The 15,654-nt window shown below is 32.9% G+C and overlaps 1 protein-coding gene across 4 annotated transcripts in view; it reads right to left on the reverse strand.

Annotated features, from left to right (window-relative positions):
- Nucleotides 1–3,379: 3,379 nt before the first annotated feature.
- The window catches only part of ERCC8 (ERCC excision repair 8, CSA ubiquitin ligase complex subunit), a 46,093-nt gene continuing 33,818 nt past the window's right edge, over nt 3,380–15,654 (reverse strand). For all 4 annotated transcript variants that reach the window (XM_077117244.1, XM_077117242.1, XM_077117241.1 and 1 more), the window contains 3 exons: nt 13,588–13,785; nt 10,237–10,317; nt 3,380–4,312 (listed from right to left, as the gene is read on the reverse strand). In XM_077117244.1, coding sequence (XP_076973359.1) covers nt 4,244–4,312; nt 10,237–10,317; nt 13,588–13,785 — 348 coding nt within the window. In that variant the 3' untranslated portion in view covers nt 3,380–4,243. The remainder of the gene's footprint in view (nt 4,313–10,236; nt 10,318–13,587; nt 13,786–15,654) is intronic.

Consider the following 15,654-nt stretch of genomic DNA (forward strand, 5'->3'; position numbering starts at 1 on the left):
TTAACTTGAATAAAATTAATATTGCTCTGAGATCATGCAGTAGAAAAGATGTCGTATTCTTCTGGTTCAAGATTTTTAAAAAGTGGATTAAGAAAGAGAACTTGAATAAAACACCTATTTTTCAACTGATGTAAAATCTGAATTTTACATCAGAAAACCTACCATCTAAAATCATATATTTGATGCTTGTATTACAGTGTGATAAAATTAATTTGTTTCTTATATCTGATTGTTACATTCACATCTTATTTACAATGTACTCCAGACATTTGTTTTGAGATTGAGACATCATCTAATTTCTAGCTTTCCCCCCATTTCTTCCAGGGATAAAGTTTAATAACCTGAAATATGTAAAATTTCCAGAAATATTTTTCATTTTTCTATAATAGGGGGAAACAAGAAGTAATCCCCGAATTTTAGTGCTAGAGGCAGTATAGAAACTTGGCCCAACCGTAATTTTACCAGGTTGAAATATGCTACAATGGGAAAAGACCTCACAGAAATTGGAACTGAGCATTTCATCAAGTCCCAGTTTTGTTTAAGCTAATAATTTTCACAAGGCAACCCCTGACAGTAGCTGTGTAACAAGATTCAGGGAGGAGCCATGCTGGGTGCACAGGCCACCTTGAGAGCAGCATGAGAATGGCGTCCTTCACCACTGTGTGAGAACAAAGATTACAGAATAACCTAATAGCCAGGTGCTCAGCTATTCTAAGGGCACAAAGTAACTTTATATATAGTAAAGTATAGAAATACTATAACCAGTTAAGCATGTTTTCACTTGTGAATTGTGAGTGAAATAGTTGTTTTGCTGTTAAGTGTTTGGTGATAGAATTTTTCATTAATTAATTCAATAAATAATTTGCGGGGGGCATGTACTATTTGCCAAGGAGTATTCCAAGTCTTGTGGATGAAGCAATAAGCAAAATAGACAAAATGCCTACCCTCATAAAGCATATATTCTAGAGAGGAGAGAAAGAAAATAAAAAGCAGACCGCGTCCTGAAGAAGCTGAAATTTGAATGAAGTTTGATACGAACTCAGAGAACAATGATCTTGAGATTTTAAGTAAATATAAGTTCAATTAGCTGACAATTCTTATATGTCAGAACCTAAAAGGTGTTTGCCTTCTGCAAATGAAGAAACTAGCTGAGAGAGGTTAAGTAACTTACTGAAGAAAACAGCTAATAGTGCTAGATCTATAATAATTTGGATAGAAACTTTACTTTAAAAGCTTTATTTTATGGAAAACAGCATGTTCATTCAATTAGAATTTGAGAGTCCATTCTGTATAAGACAATTCATAAAACTTTTATAAAAATGTACTCCACCCTTCAATCATGTATGCATCTCCCACAGAGAATGATATTTTAATATGCTTTCTAAATATTCCAGTGTGTGCTTTTAGATCAGGAATGAACTTAAAAATGTTTCTATTCTAGCTCTCCCCTTTCTTTCTTTAAACTAATGAGAAAAACAAAGTAAAAAAACATATATCAAAATTTATATAGCTACTTTGCAGTAAAACCAAGACTAAGACTCAGGTCTTCTGATATCCAGGCCAGTGTTTATTATTTCTATCTTTATGAAACCATTACAATTATTTAAGAAATAAAAATAATCTTATTGGGGATAGAGGGCCTGTGATTTTTTTGTTTGCTTTTGAGTAATGAAAATGTTCTAAAATTGATTGTTGTGATGAATGCACAACTATGTGATGATACTGTGAATCAATGATTACACACTCTGGATGGATGGTATAGTATGTGAATACATCTCAATAAAACTACTTAAAAATACTCTTACTTTTTAAATGTCATAATGATCACCACTGAGTTATATACATTTTTTCCTTAAAAATTTTGAAATTTCAAATTTACAGAATAGTAATTAATACATATAATACAAAACCCATACAGAGAACTCAACATAACCCCCCAGATACTCAGCCCTACCAATTTGAATAGTCTACCAATTATTTTTCCCTCCTATCTACCTAAATATTTAAAAATAGGCAGTACACATCATGCCCTGTGAACACAAAATACTTTTGTGTGTATTTCCTACAAGTAAAGATATCTACTGATGTAACCAACTTACTACAGTTATCAAGTTCAAGGAATTAAAACTGATATAAAGCATATAGTCAATATTCCATTTTTTTCATATGTCCCAATAAAGTCCCTTTGAGCTTTTTCTCCTCCATTATTGGAACCAGTCCAGGATCATGTATTGCATTTAGCTGCCATCTCTTTCTTCGTTGCTTTTTTGTTAAATTGTGAAAACATACATAGAACATAAAATTTCCTATCTCAGCCACTCCCAAGCATACAGTTTAGTGGGATTAATCATATTTGCAATGTTATGCTACCTTTACCCCTATCCATTACCAGAACGTTCCCTTCACTTCAAACAGAAACCCAACTACCCATTATGCACTAAGTCTCCATTCCCCTCCCTCCTGCCCCTGGTGATCTGTATACTTTCATATCTATAAGTTTGCATATTCCAGATATTTCATATATGTCAATCATACAACATCTGTTCTTTTGTGTCTGACTGATTTCACTCAGCATAATGTTTTCAAGGTTCATTCATGTTATAGCATGTATTCATTCCTTTTAGGGCTGAGTAATATTCCATTGTGTAAATATATACCATGTTTTGTTTATCTATTTGTCTGTGGATGGACATTTGGTTGTTTCTGTCTTTTGGCTATTGTATATGATGCTGCTAGGAACACTGGTCTACAAATAACTGTTTGAGTCTCTGCTTTCAATTATTTTGGTATATACCTAGAAGTGGGATTGCTGGGTCATATGGCAATTCTAAGTTTAACTTTTTGCAGAACCACCAAACTATTTTGCACATTTCCAACAACAACGTACATGGGTTCCTATTTCCCACATCCTTCCTAGCACTTGTAATTTTCCACATTTTAAATAACAGCCATTCTAGTGGGCACAAGGAATTTCTCACTGTGAATCACTGAGTTATTTTTAATAACTTTTTCCCTCTGTACTTACTGAAACCATGATAAAATTTTGAACTTGTAATATATGTATATATTAGATACATACATGAAAACATTACAATACAGTAAAATGAGTTAATTCAATTCTCAAATCCTTCTTAGGAATGTTATTTCCTTATTTTAGAACAGCTTTAAACAATATATTTATACAGAATCACACCACAGTGGGTGATGCCGTTATATAGGGCAAAGAGAAAGCGGGAGAGTTAGGCGTCTGAGCCACTTGGGAAGCAGCAGCACTCCTACCCTTACTGGTGTTTGCCTAAGAGGTGTTAAAAGCTCCAGGTCTTTCTATTCTCTAGTCTTGCCACAAAAAATGAGATAAACAAAAGAGAAGTGGCCAGTGTCTCTTGAACAAATCGTTTATTGCCTTCAAGAGCTGACCACAAATGCCAAGGAAACAAAGTCACTGGCCAGGCCTGGAGATTTCTGCCCAGGGTTTCAGGCAATAACCACAGATAGACTTTCAATGATAAAATATTAGGAGCTTGGGGGACTTGGTCTTAAACATGGACATACTTGAGTTTTTAGTGACAAAATAAAGATTAGGATTATGACACAATTTCTTCACAAACCTTGGGAGAATACAAACTAGGAGAGCTGTACCAACCCATGGGCAGAAAGTTACCCCAATTGAAAACTTCCTTTGATGCACTTTTTTGGATTGCGGGACCCAGTGAGTCCAAAAACTATTTAACATAAAGCTAAAGGGTGGTGACTAAATGAATCATTGCAAAAAGTGATTAAATGAGTAAGAAAGAATAATTTTGATCTTTTCAACTGTTATTTTGATGTAATTTTCTTTAGTGAAATCATCCTCAAAGGTGAAAATGAGCAGGATGACAGTACAGCCAGTAGAAATCAATGCTAACACCCTCCACTTGCTGATCCTGAGACTGCACTGTATGGTTCATACAGTCTGCTAAAGGTCCCACATGGGCGCCTGACTTGTCTCCTTGTGCTGCAGCAACAGGTGTGGCCCCAGGCCTCAGCAACTCAGACTAAGGAGACACATTCTAACTAAATAGACAATATAGAAGTCTGTTTTAGAATTTCATGCAAATACTAACCTCAGCTTAAAACATGGGAGTACATCACCCACATTCAGTGCTAATTTAGCTGTCTGAAATAGACTGGACAGTTACAAAACAAGTGGTTTCTATTTTTAAAGTTTCATCAATAGAGACATGAAGGTACTAAAAACTGATATTCATCCTTCTTCATCACTGCTGCTCCAGGCATCTTCAAAAGCTGGATTCAATTGTGATTTGGCTGAGGTCTAAAAAAGAAGAAAAACAAGAGATGATTTTACTTTTTACCTCATAATTTTAGGCTTATAATAAAGTTTAGTTATAAAAAATATCAGATGAAAATAAGATTATTTAGAAACAATTTCAAAACTAAAGCAACATAAGAAACATTCCACAAACAATATAAGATAATGTAACCATTTTAAATAGATATACCAGACTTTATCCAAACAACCTATATTTCCTTCAAAGTAGTTACCTCATAAATACATATATACTATGATGCTGTTATGGTTCAGGATATTTCTGCAACTCTTTGGAATTACCTGGAAAAGGCTGCACATGAACATGCATGGGCCAAGACTGGAATTCAGGACTGCTGTCTAACATGAAAGCCTGATATATTAAATTTGGCAACTATCCACTATATGAATAGACCTGATTTTTGTCAATAAGCAAATATCCAAACATAGGAATAAGGAATTCATCAAGGTAATACCATTTTTGGTTCAAAAGGTAATATGGGCTTGATCTTTTTAATATGGCTAGTAAAATAGTTCAAAAGCATTTGCAAAATGTGGGAGAAATGGTAATATGATTGTAATTATCACTCAGGTTTACCTGGGAGATTTCTTTGAAGGATAACATTCATTTGGATAATGCTGATGTAAAACAACAACAAATCATTACAGTGTTCTCACAATGTTAGAGCCGTAACTAAGAAGGGTAATAATTAGAAACTAGAAGAATTGTCACTATCTGCAGTATTTCAAATCAATTCACTTTTTTGGGGGGAAATTCATTCTCTGGCAAATGACAAAAAAGGCTTTAAGATGGTCTCACTTTTTAAGTATCTGGACAAATAAGGTTTTGCCTCTTATTCTATAGCTTTCACCTTTGCTATAAGTTCAGACCCAAATTCCAATAAAGCATTAGCATCAGGACTACCCTTAAATTATCTTAGTTGTGCGCCCTTTACAACATATAGCAATATTTTACATTAAAGTTAACTCTCACTACATGTCTGAGAATATTTACTGGCTTTTTGATATGATAACATCATTCTTATAATTCAAACAATGAAACAGTGACAAAACTGGATGTTTCCAGTAAATTCACTGAGTATCAGCTAGAATAGTCAGAAAACAATACATTAACCTAGGCAATCCTTATAGTTGTTAAATAATCAGAGTCCATTACTAAATTCTAATGTTGGCCATTGTCACTTAAGTATACAACAAAATTCCATTACATCCAATCTCTAGATGACAAAATTATTACCAAAACTCAGCTAACTATCCACTTATTTCTGGCAGCAATCCACTTAGTACAAGAGGAATATACTAAATTCTATTCATTCGTTCCTTCATGCAAATATTTATTGAATTTCTTATCCTTTTGAGTTTATAATTTAACTACTAGCCTAGGTTATTCAGTGAAAATTTATTCAAAGACATATTATCCTTGGGGTTATTCCTCTTTCCTATTCAGGTTTAGAAGCCTTAGATGTCCACCAAAAATGTTAATGAACTGATAAGCCAAACAAAGGTAATCCCTCCTTATTCTATTATGGAAATCCAATGTGTAACCTATTAAATATTTTTATTTCAATAGAGGATTCCACAGAGAAGGAAAATGATATTTTATTATAAATTGTTGTTTCTATGGTAAGCAAAGGAACAAAAGAGTTAAGTGAAAAATCACAATATTTGCATGTAAATTTCACTGTTTATAGTTGTAAAACAAAGATAATAAACATGAATGCATGACAGTATTATTAGAAATACAATTGCTAAAACAATCACAAATAAAGCATCACACAGTTAAAAGCTGCAGTAAAAATGTTGTAAATGGATGTGGTATACACATTACTGTTTGAAACCCACTGATCAAGAGTAATCACCAGCCATTGCTTCAACTTTCTTTACAACATCTCCTCCTAGTGGACACCCAGTCTATGCTTCAATATATACATCTCTGCCCCCACCAGGCTGCCCATCCTACTGACAGATATTTGTGAATGTTGTCCAGACAGGGAAGCATGAGTTTAGAGGGTACCAATTCAGGTTCAAATAATGGAAGGAGGAACAAAATAAAATTTAACATCTACCAGGGTTACATCTTGATAAATTTCTTACTGGTAATTATTCTCTATAAGTGGAAAACAGGGTTGCTTGTGTCAGTGAACGATTATATTTCTACACAATTATTTCTATACAAGCTATATATTGTGTGACTATTAAAGTGAAATAAGATTCTTAGGGAGAAGTTAGATTTAAACTGTAGATAGCTGCCCTATAGATCTCAAGCAGGGAAAAATGACTAGGGGTTATAGACAGGCTTGCCTTAATCACAACCAAGTTTTAGGAAGTGGGGTCAAATGGATGTCAGATTACTCGGAATGCAATAAAACAGCCTGTCAACTAAATAATAGGATTTGTGCTTAAAAGCTAGGAAACCTGTCCCTGTAACTGAATGCCCTTCAGTTACATAGGTAGGATTAAATTCCTCCTATACCTTGGATAACAGAGGAAACACTTCTGAGGAATTATATCTTGTTGATGGGGAACTAAATCTGAAAGGAAAGATTTTTGTTCTGAAGATTCTGATATTGGTGATACCATAAATTTGTACCAGCTCACAAAGCTGATAAATAGCAGAACCTGGAATTCAAAACCAGGTTTACTTGAAAGGAAGATTAAGTGTGTATGTGTCTGTTGTGATGGTTTCCTTTTTTTGATAAAAGCTGTGCTACTCTGCCTCCCTGGAGTATCACAGCAGTCATTTATTTGACAGCTGAGGTGAAAACACTTTTTTTTTTTTTTGCATGGACAGGCACCGGGAAACAATCCGGGTCTCCGGCATGGCAGGCGAAAACTCTGCCTGCTGAGCCATTGTGGCCCACTCGAGGTGAAAATACTTTTAAATATGATTAAATAGTAAAACACATGTGAAATGAATAGGGTCTTGTACAGACAGATTTCTATCTGTATCATGATCATATGCATCTTCTTCCTACATTCATAGGAATCTTTCAAGTCAAAGTTCTGTGGAAATTATCTTAGGGCATATCGTTTTATACTAATATCAGAATGATGGTTATCTTAAAGTTAATATATGATTGCTCAAAATATAAGGTTTTATAGCTCTAAAACATAAATACAAACTCAACGGTGTATTATTTTCTACTTGTTTTGCTTATTTTCTCACATACAAAAGCCTATTAGATGAGTTCAAAACAGTACTATAACTATATAACTAGGAAATAAACAGACTATTAGAGTCACATACTACTTTCATAAATTGAGCAAGTTAGTTTACTTCTAATATCCTTTTCTAGTAGTCATAGTAGATTTACTTCATTTGGTAAATGATCACCATACTACCTACATGGCTATAGTGTTATAACTTGGATTTAAAATACATAGCAATTCCCAAATAGGTCACAGTGATTAAATAATAGTACCAAAAAAAAGGCTGAAAAAAAACTTTCTGAGGAAGAACCTTCAGCCATTTAAGCAGCTGAATGATAAAACTGATCAAGCCATAATAAACAAAATAGACGTGATAAAATCAGGAAATATTCATAAGGCATTTTGCTGGCTGCTTGATAATTTATCAAAATGTGTTTTCTTTCCCTCTGACACTTGAATTAGGGTCAAAATAAAATATTTCACAGGCTTCACACTACAGTAAACCATATCAATTGTAAATTTAGGTATGAAATATACTTTTTCAATAGCTGTTAAATATTATTAAGTACCCTCATAAAAATTCATTTCCATGTGATTTTTGATAGTCTTATTTTCCTAAAGGAACTAAATACATGAATAACACTTTTAGAATATGAAATGTGCTATATCAATTCTCTTCCTCCACCTCCGTTTAAGATTTTTTGCTTTTACTATGACTTGGCTAAAATTAACCTAAGGTTTTTTTTAACTGGAGTATTTATGTTTCCAAATCTAAATAATTATACTTATATATAAATTAAATAACTATATGTATGTATAAATTGTTTATTTGACATTAGACTTTATATCCCAGGAATTAAGATATATGAAGATGATTACAGTGCTAACTAAAATAATCCTTGGAGGAAAAGATATCATCTTCAGACAACTTTAATAGTACTACTGCTTGACATAAAATTTAAAAACAAACAAAACACAATGACTACTACTTAAGGCCAGGGATCATGTCTTCTTCATCTTTGTTCACCTACTGCTTAATATTAAACCAAACAAATGGTCAACACTCTAATAGACAATGCGTGAATAAATGGCTAGGCTGAATGTCAATTAAGTTTAATTTATATTGAAAGGTTAACTATATGGACTTGCCCACCCCTTTCAAGATCAGCTATTATTGACCTTTTTCATTAGCTTTAAAATGCACACATCTCTAAAACAGTATACCAAGTGGCCATGATTTCATTAATAAATATGAAAAAAAAAAAGAGGTAGTCTTGATACATGGAATAATGTGCTCATATGTACTTTCAATATAATTTTCTTCCCCAAATTGAATGCGGTTGTTAATCTACTAAAATAGATAATGTATCCTAAATGAAAGATAATGAAACTTGAGTTAACATTAGGAAAACATAGAAGTTGAATTTTTAAATTAAGATAAATGAACACTAATAATGTAATGGATTATGTAAAAAAAAATTATGCTACCTATAGTTATCATATCTGCATTTCTCCTTATCCCCCCAAAGGACAACAAATGTGGTTACTTCTCGATAAAATCTTTGAATGAAGTAACAAAGAAATAAGAGAGATGAGAAATTTCTTTAGAAATATTCGGAAAGACTATTAGTTTATAGAATAGTAGAAACAGAACACTGGAAAAAATCTTTAGTAATTATGTAACTCAACCCCCTTCTTAACATAAGAAAATCTAGCTCCAGAAAGCTAAAGAGATTTGCCAAAGATCCTACAGTTGTTTAATGAAATAGACTAGTCTCTTAATTTGTCACCTTATCCTTTTGTAAAAGATAAGCTAGATTAAAATGTGAAGACAAATATGATATACAAAAGACGTACCACATATAATTTTATGAGATAACATTAACTTAAACTGAATTAGATTATAAGTACTGCCTCATGAACTCTACATTATATATGGATTAAACTTTTTAAGTAATTTATTGAATAAGATTTAAAAAGATATATAATGGAGTGCCAGAGGAAACAGTCTTAAAATCAATGAAATTCAAGTTAATACTAAATGTGATTATTTTGTTTTATATTAAAATTGTAAATGAAACCTAACATTTTTTTATTGCCAGTTTAGCAGAGAAAAGTAATAACAAGCCACACTCTAAGACAGGTACTGACAGACTGCTGTTAGGGGTGTAAATTGGTATAAATAAGACAGTGTGTGAATCAAGAGCCTTAAAATGCTCATAGATGATAATGCAAGAGATATTCCACTGCTAGGAATCTATCCAAAGAATTAATCAGAAATATGAATAATTTATGAACATAAATTTGCCTTCGTGTTATTTATAACAAATGTCTCTAAATAGGGAACTACTTAAGTAAATTGTAGTATAAAAATGACTGAATGCTATATCTTAAGAATGATATTTACAAATAGCTATTAATGATATAGGAAAACGCTTATTATATTTGTTAAGTGAGAAAGTAGGATGTTAAGTTGTATCGTCAAGCATGATACTCTGTTTTAAAAAAAGCATATATATATAGGAAAAAACAAAAATGAAGTAAATAAAAACGTTAACAGTGGGTAATTCAACCGAAGAATTTTAATGTCTTTCATTTGATAACTTTTCTGAATTTTTCAAATGTGTTGTACCAGGCAAATTATTTTTACAATCAGAAAATAGCAATAAATGCTTAAAATTCTCTTCCATACAAACTAAACTAATAAAGCTTCATTGCTTTTGCGTTAGAAGCTATTGTATAATTTGTACAATATTTACCTCATTGTCATCAGGAACTGGCTCATTTAAGGCTGATACCCAAGCAAGAATATTGCAGTCTCTGCTGCCACTATAAAGTTCCTATAACACACAAAGAAAAGATAGGATTGTCCATCAACTTAAAGCAGGTACCACTCTGAAATGAACTAACAAATCTTTAAAATGATTAATTCTTAGAGTAGATTAAGAAACTAGGCTGAATGCCTTTTTTCTTTTCTATTTTTTAACATGTAGTAAAGCTTTGTTTTATATTTAAAAACAGTAGAGAAATGTGTCAGAATTCTGAATGTATAAAGCTTATTAATAGCATGAAAATTTTACACACTCATTCAATAGCCCAGTGATTTTATTAACCATACTATCCATATATTTCAAGTGTCATAACAGAAAAAAAAAAAGAAAGAAATATATTGTCCTTTTCTGTCAATAACTGTTTTAATAAAAACCATATGAATTTCTAGCTAAAATAGGCCAAAAGATTACTGGCTGCTATTCATTTGAAAAGCTTGAAGACCAAAAATCTGTAACTGTGGAAAAGTATACTTCAAAATTGAAAGCTTGGGATGATGAGCAGTCTCTGTCAATGCCTTTATGTATCAATCTGGATTGCTGTTTGCACATGGGTGAACAATGCTCACCACCCTCCCATAAAATTTAAGGAACATTTTATATTGGTTATTACAGTAGGATCTCATTTTATACAAACCGAGCACATGTGATTGGCAATCGAAAAAAATATAGGCAGAGAGAATTAAGATTTTTAAAAAATTATTTCTCATTAATTTTGTTTACTTATTACGAGAATGTTTATTTGTCTTATTTCTAAAAAAAAGGCATATTTGTGTAAGAAGCACTTGTTAAATAATGGGGTTTGCTATTATGTGCAATTTTCAACTTACATGAAGGATCTTCAACTTACTGGTTGGCTAAAAGGAGGTCCTACTGTATTGAAAACATTACAGTGGGGTAGTGAAATAGACACTTTCATATACATGAGAGTGTATAAATTGTTAGAATCTTTCTGAAGAAAAGTATCTCAATTTTATACAAAAAGTTTTTTCTAAGAAGTTATACTAAAGATATAAATGAAAATCAAGGATACCATCGTGCATTATTTATGATAACAAAAACAGAAATAATGTCCAAAGGTAGGGGAATGATTATAAATTCTCCTATATTCATCTGGTGGAATATTATGTAACCATAAAAATTGTTATAGATGAATAATGAACGGGAAAATACTCAATAATACTCAATAATGAATGGTAAAATGCTCATAAAGGGTAAAAGGCAAGATATAAAACTGTAGGTCAATTAAAAATTTTAAAAGCCCAACAGAGAAAATACTAGATTAAAAAAAACACCAAAATTAGTGGTTATAAAAACCTTAGTGCCTGAGTGACTTCTTTTCCTCATAAATATATTTCTCTTTTTTTCAATACAAATATTTCTAACAAACTTTTTTCCCCCTGCTTTGGTATGCAATTATTTATTTTTATAATTGTTAATTTCAAAAACAATTTGAAGCATGGTATAATGAGCTTTTGTTTTTATAGTAAGGGTTCTAGATAAACAGAAATTAAGGAAGTTAGGAATATCTTAGAGAGGTAAAAAGAATTAAACTAAATAGGACTATTTATACATTATTAAATTTCTTAAAGAAAACAAAATTCCATACAGAATACTGTAAAATTTAGAATATATGGTTCCACTAACTGTGGATGTTGTAGATATGTTCAGTGTCCTTGAGCAATTTACTGTCACTTCACTTAATCAAAAGCCACGAAAGCCCAGCCTCATATGATTAGTTTATGCTTTGGTCACAGTTTAATAGGCAATTGTACAATAAGCATTCATGATATTATGCTATGGATAGCTCTAGCACACATACGTTTTTGGTGTATTTTGTTTGATTTTTGTATTTATGATAAAATTACCCTAAATATAATTTCATTTTCAGATTGTGAGTCTTGTGGAGTATTTACTTTGGAAAAGGGTCTTGTGGCTAAATGGATGTAAAAGTAATACAGCTATTCCAGGAACTAAGGGAATCAGTATCTTGTAGCACACTTGCAACCATTTTAGGCACATCTGTTAGGAAGCTCTGATTAGGTAGAAAGCACTTATTTGTAATCAGAACACCAGGGATAAAGTCTTAGTTCTCTCTCAATGTGACTGTGGACCTAGAAAAGAGGCAAAGTATTCTACAAATTTCTTTGAAAGATGAACCATGCTCTGTCAATAACATTTGCAGGTTAACAAGCCATGCTTTTCCAGTGCTTTAGTTTCCTTCTCCCATAAGTAATACTAGAAATAGTTTAACAACTAGTATAAACTAGAATAGCTTAACAATTAGTCAGGATACACACTAATCAGAACAGACACTGGCCATAGAGGTAGATAAGTTCTTTAAGGTGAGGTGAGGTCCAGGAGATCCCAGGGAAGGGGCTGATAATGGAGGAAGTCAAAGTCAGGTAGGGGGCTTGCTGCAGCAGGTATTTACCAACCCAACAGATGTATAAATATTTCTGATATTTTAATAACAGATATTGGGATAGTGGTGAAAAATCAGCCCCATATACTTATAGCACAGTACCAGGAATAAATTAGATAATCAGTGTTAACAATGAATAAGTTTCCCCAGTGAGAGTTAAAGTACCTTCTAGTTCCAATATCCCAAATTTTTCATTCTGCTGGTATTTAGCTTTTATGTGCCTCATTTTCCTTACCTACAAAACTTGGAAAATACCAACTCTCTTGCCAAATAAGAGACTCATTTAAAGGAGCACATGAGGTAATTTGTGCAAATGTTCTCTGGGGAAAAATAAAAACAAAAACAATCTGTTCCATTGGTGAGATGAAAGAGAGAGGTCAGGATGTTAAACAAATGTCTTGGGTATTTAAGAAATTATTTAAGATGCATCGACAGTTAAAATTCAAAAACAAATATATGTCAGCCATTGGCAGAAAAATAAGGAATAAGCACAATTCTAGACACACCCACACATACATAAACCAAGATACACAAAACATCGAATTCCATTTTACCCCAAAGATTATTTGCAAGAAATTCTTTTAATTCACCAGAGATTTCCAACTGCTAAATCAATGGAGCCCTCATGCAAAAGAAAGAAATTATTTCAATTTGCACAGCATTATACTGACTCATACATAAATCCTATACCATCTAAAAATCTATCATATTTTATCCTATATTAAATAAACTCTCGCTTAAATGTGGATTAAAAGTGTAATTCCTGAGGTTGAAATCACAATTTACTCCTTTATACACAACTAGTCTGGCAAGCTAGCTACCTGAACATTTTAAATTTCCTCAAGGATCATTCTTACCTGGAAATCAGACTGAAATACACAGCAGTCAACATTTTTATAATGTCCCTTAAGCATAGTTATCTGTTCTCCTGAGTAAACTGCATAAACAGCAATGGTGCTACCATATGGTACAAAAACAAATTCTGAGCTGCAGCCATAAGAAACGGTGAATTTCAATCCTTTTCTACTATCATTACAAACTTTGCCATAGTTCACCTGTAGGACATAAAATCATAAAGTTACTCATTTCTTAAATCTGATTCAAAAAGACAACAAAGGCTGGGAGAGATATTTACTTCAAATATTATAATATACTATAGAAAGGGATGTTACAAATGTAAAGAAAACTGTCAAATTCCTGACAGAAATGTGGGCCAATGCTATGAATGTACATTTCACATAAGAAATAATAAATTAGTAAAAATTTCACAAAGGTAAATGCTGATATGTCAACCTTGACAGAAATCAAAATACAAATCAAGGTAATCTTGAAGAATCATTTTAGAACACTTCCTAATTTAACAAATATTTTAAGAAAACTTATAATAAGGTACATATGGGTACATATGAAGTAAACATGTTGGTGGCACTATAATTTAGTCATCCCTTCTAAAAGGATATATAGTTTTATGCAACAAAGACAAAGATATTCTTATCCCTTGACCTAATAATTACTCCTGGGAATTTATTTTAAGGAAATAATTAAATAGCAAAAAGTTGTTTGACCTGAGGAATTTAGTTCAGCATTATCCAGAATGGCAAAATAACTGAGAATAGACGTAAATTCCTAAAAATATTATATATATTTATGGTTTATAGAGACAATTAAAAGCTGTAATTATTAAAATTATACAAAAATAAGGATAAGTAAATGAAAAAAGAATATAAACAATGTACATAATTGTAACTTTATAAAAATAACTATGTATTTGGAACAAAATAAAAATTTTACATTGTACTCCAAAGGTGTAATCTGCAGATAAGCAACATCAACATCATGTGGGGGCAGTCAGAAATGCAGAATTACAGGCCCTGCCCAATTCCCACTGAACGAAATCTTCATTTTAATCAGATACCTAGGTAACCTATGAATAATGGGGAGGAAGGCTCGCTCTCTCCAAGTACCAGGGCTGACTTGCATTTTTCACACACCTCCTCTTTTGACCCAAGAAGATATCGTTGGTCTAGACCTTGGCTTCCATGGTTCTGCCCTTGAAGCCACTCTACCTTCAATTTGTCCTGTCTCTGTGCCTTTAAGTCCATGTTGGCAGTGGTTCTGCTCATACAAATCTTGCAAAACAATTGTCAGTTTTGCATGTAGTTCACAGGGATCTACATCATCAGATGGAAACATTTCCATAGATCCTTACTGGATAACTGTATTTCAAATCCTGACTTCATGGAAATTACTGACTGGTTTCACGTTCAGTTAAACCCTTACAGGGAGACCTGTTCTGGATAAACTCAGAATTCTCCAAACCACCAACTTTTGGTTTCTTTGTGCGCAGGAGTTCAGTTCTCAGCTCATCCCTTCTGTTCTAGTTTGCTAGCTGCCAGAATGCAATATACCAGAAACGGAATGGCTTTTAAAAGGGGTGATTTAATGAGTTGCTAGTTTACAGTTCTAAGGCCGAGAAAATGTCCCCATTACAACAAGTCTATAGTAATGTCCAATCAAAGGCATCCAGGGAAAGATACCTTGGTTCAAGAAGGCCGATGAAGTTCAGGGTTTCTCTCTCATCTGGAAAGGCACATGGTGAACACGGTCAGGGCTCCTCTCTCAGCTGGAAGGGCACATGGCAAATACAGCATCATCTGCTAGCTTTCTCTCCTGGCTTCCTATTTCATGAAGCTCCCAGGGAGGCACTTTCCTTCTTCAACTCCAAAGGTTGCTGGCTCGTGGACTCTGCATCGTGGTGCTGCAGCATTCTCTGCTCTCTCTGAGTCTCTCCAAATCTCTCATTCTCCAAAATGTTTCCTCTTTTATAGGACTTCAGAAACTAATCAAGACCCACTCAAGTGGGTGGAGACATGTCATCCCTAATCCAGTTTAACAACCATTCTTAACTAAATCACATCAACCAG

The sequence above is a fragment of the Tamandua tetradactyla genome, chromosome 9 (assembly GCF_023851605.1).
Source record: "Tamandua tetradactyla isolate mTamTet1 chromosome 9, mTamTet1.pri, whole genome shotgun sequence".
NCBI classification, from domain to species: domain Eukaryota; kingdom Metazoa; phylum Chordata; class Mammalia; order Pilosa; family Myrmecophagidae; genus Tamandua; species Tamandua tetradactyla.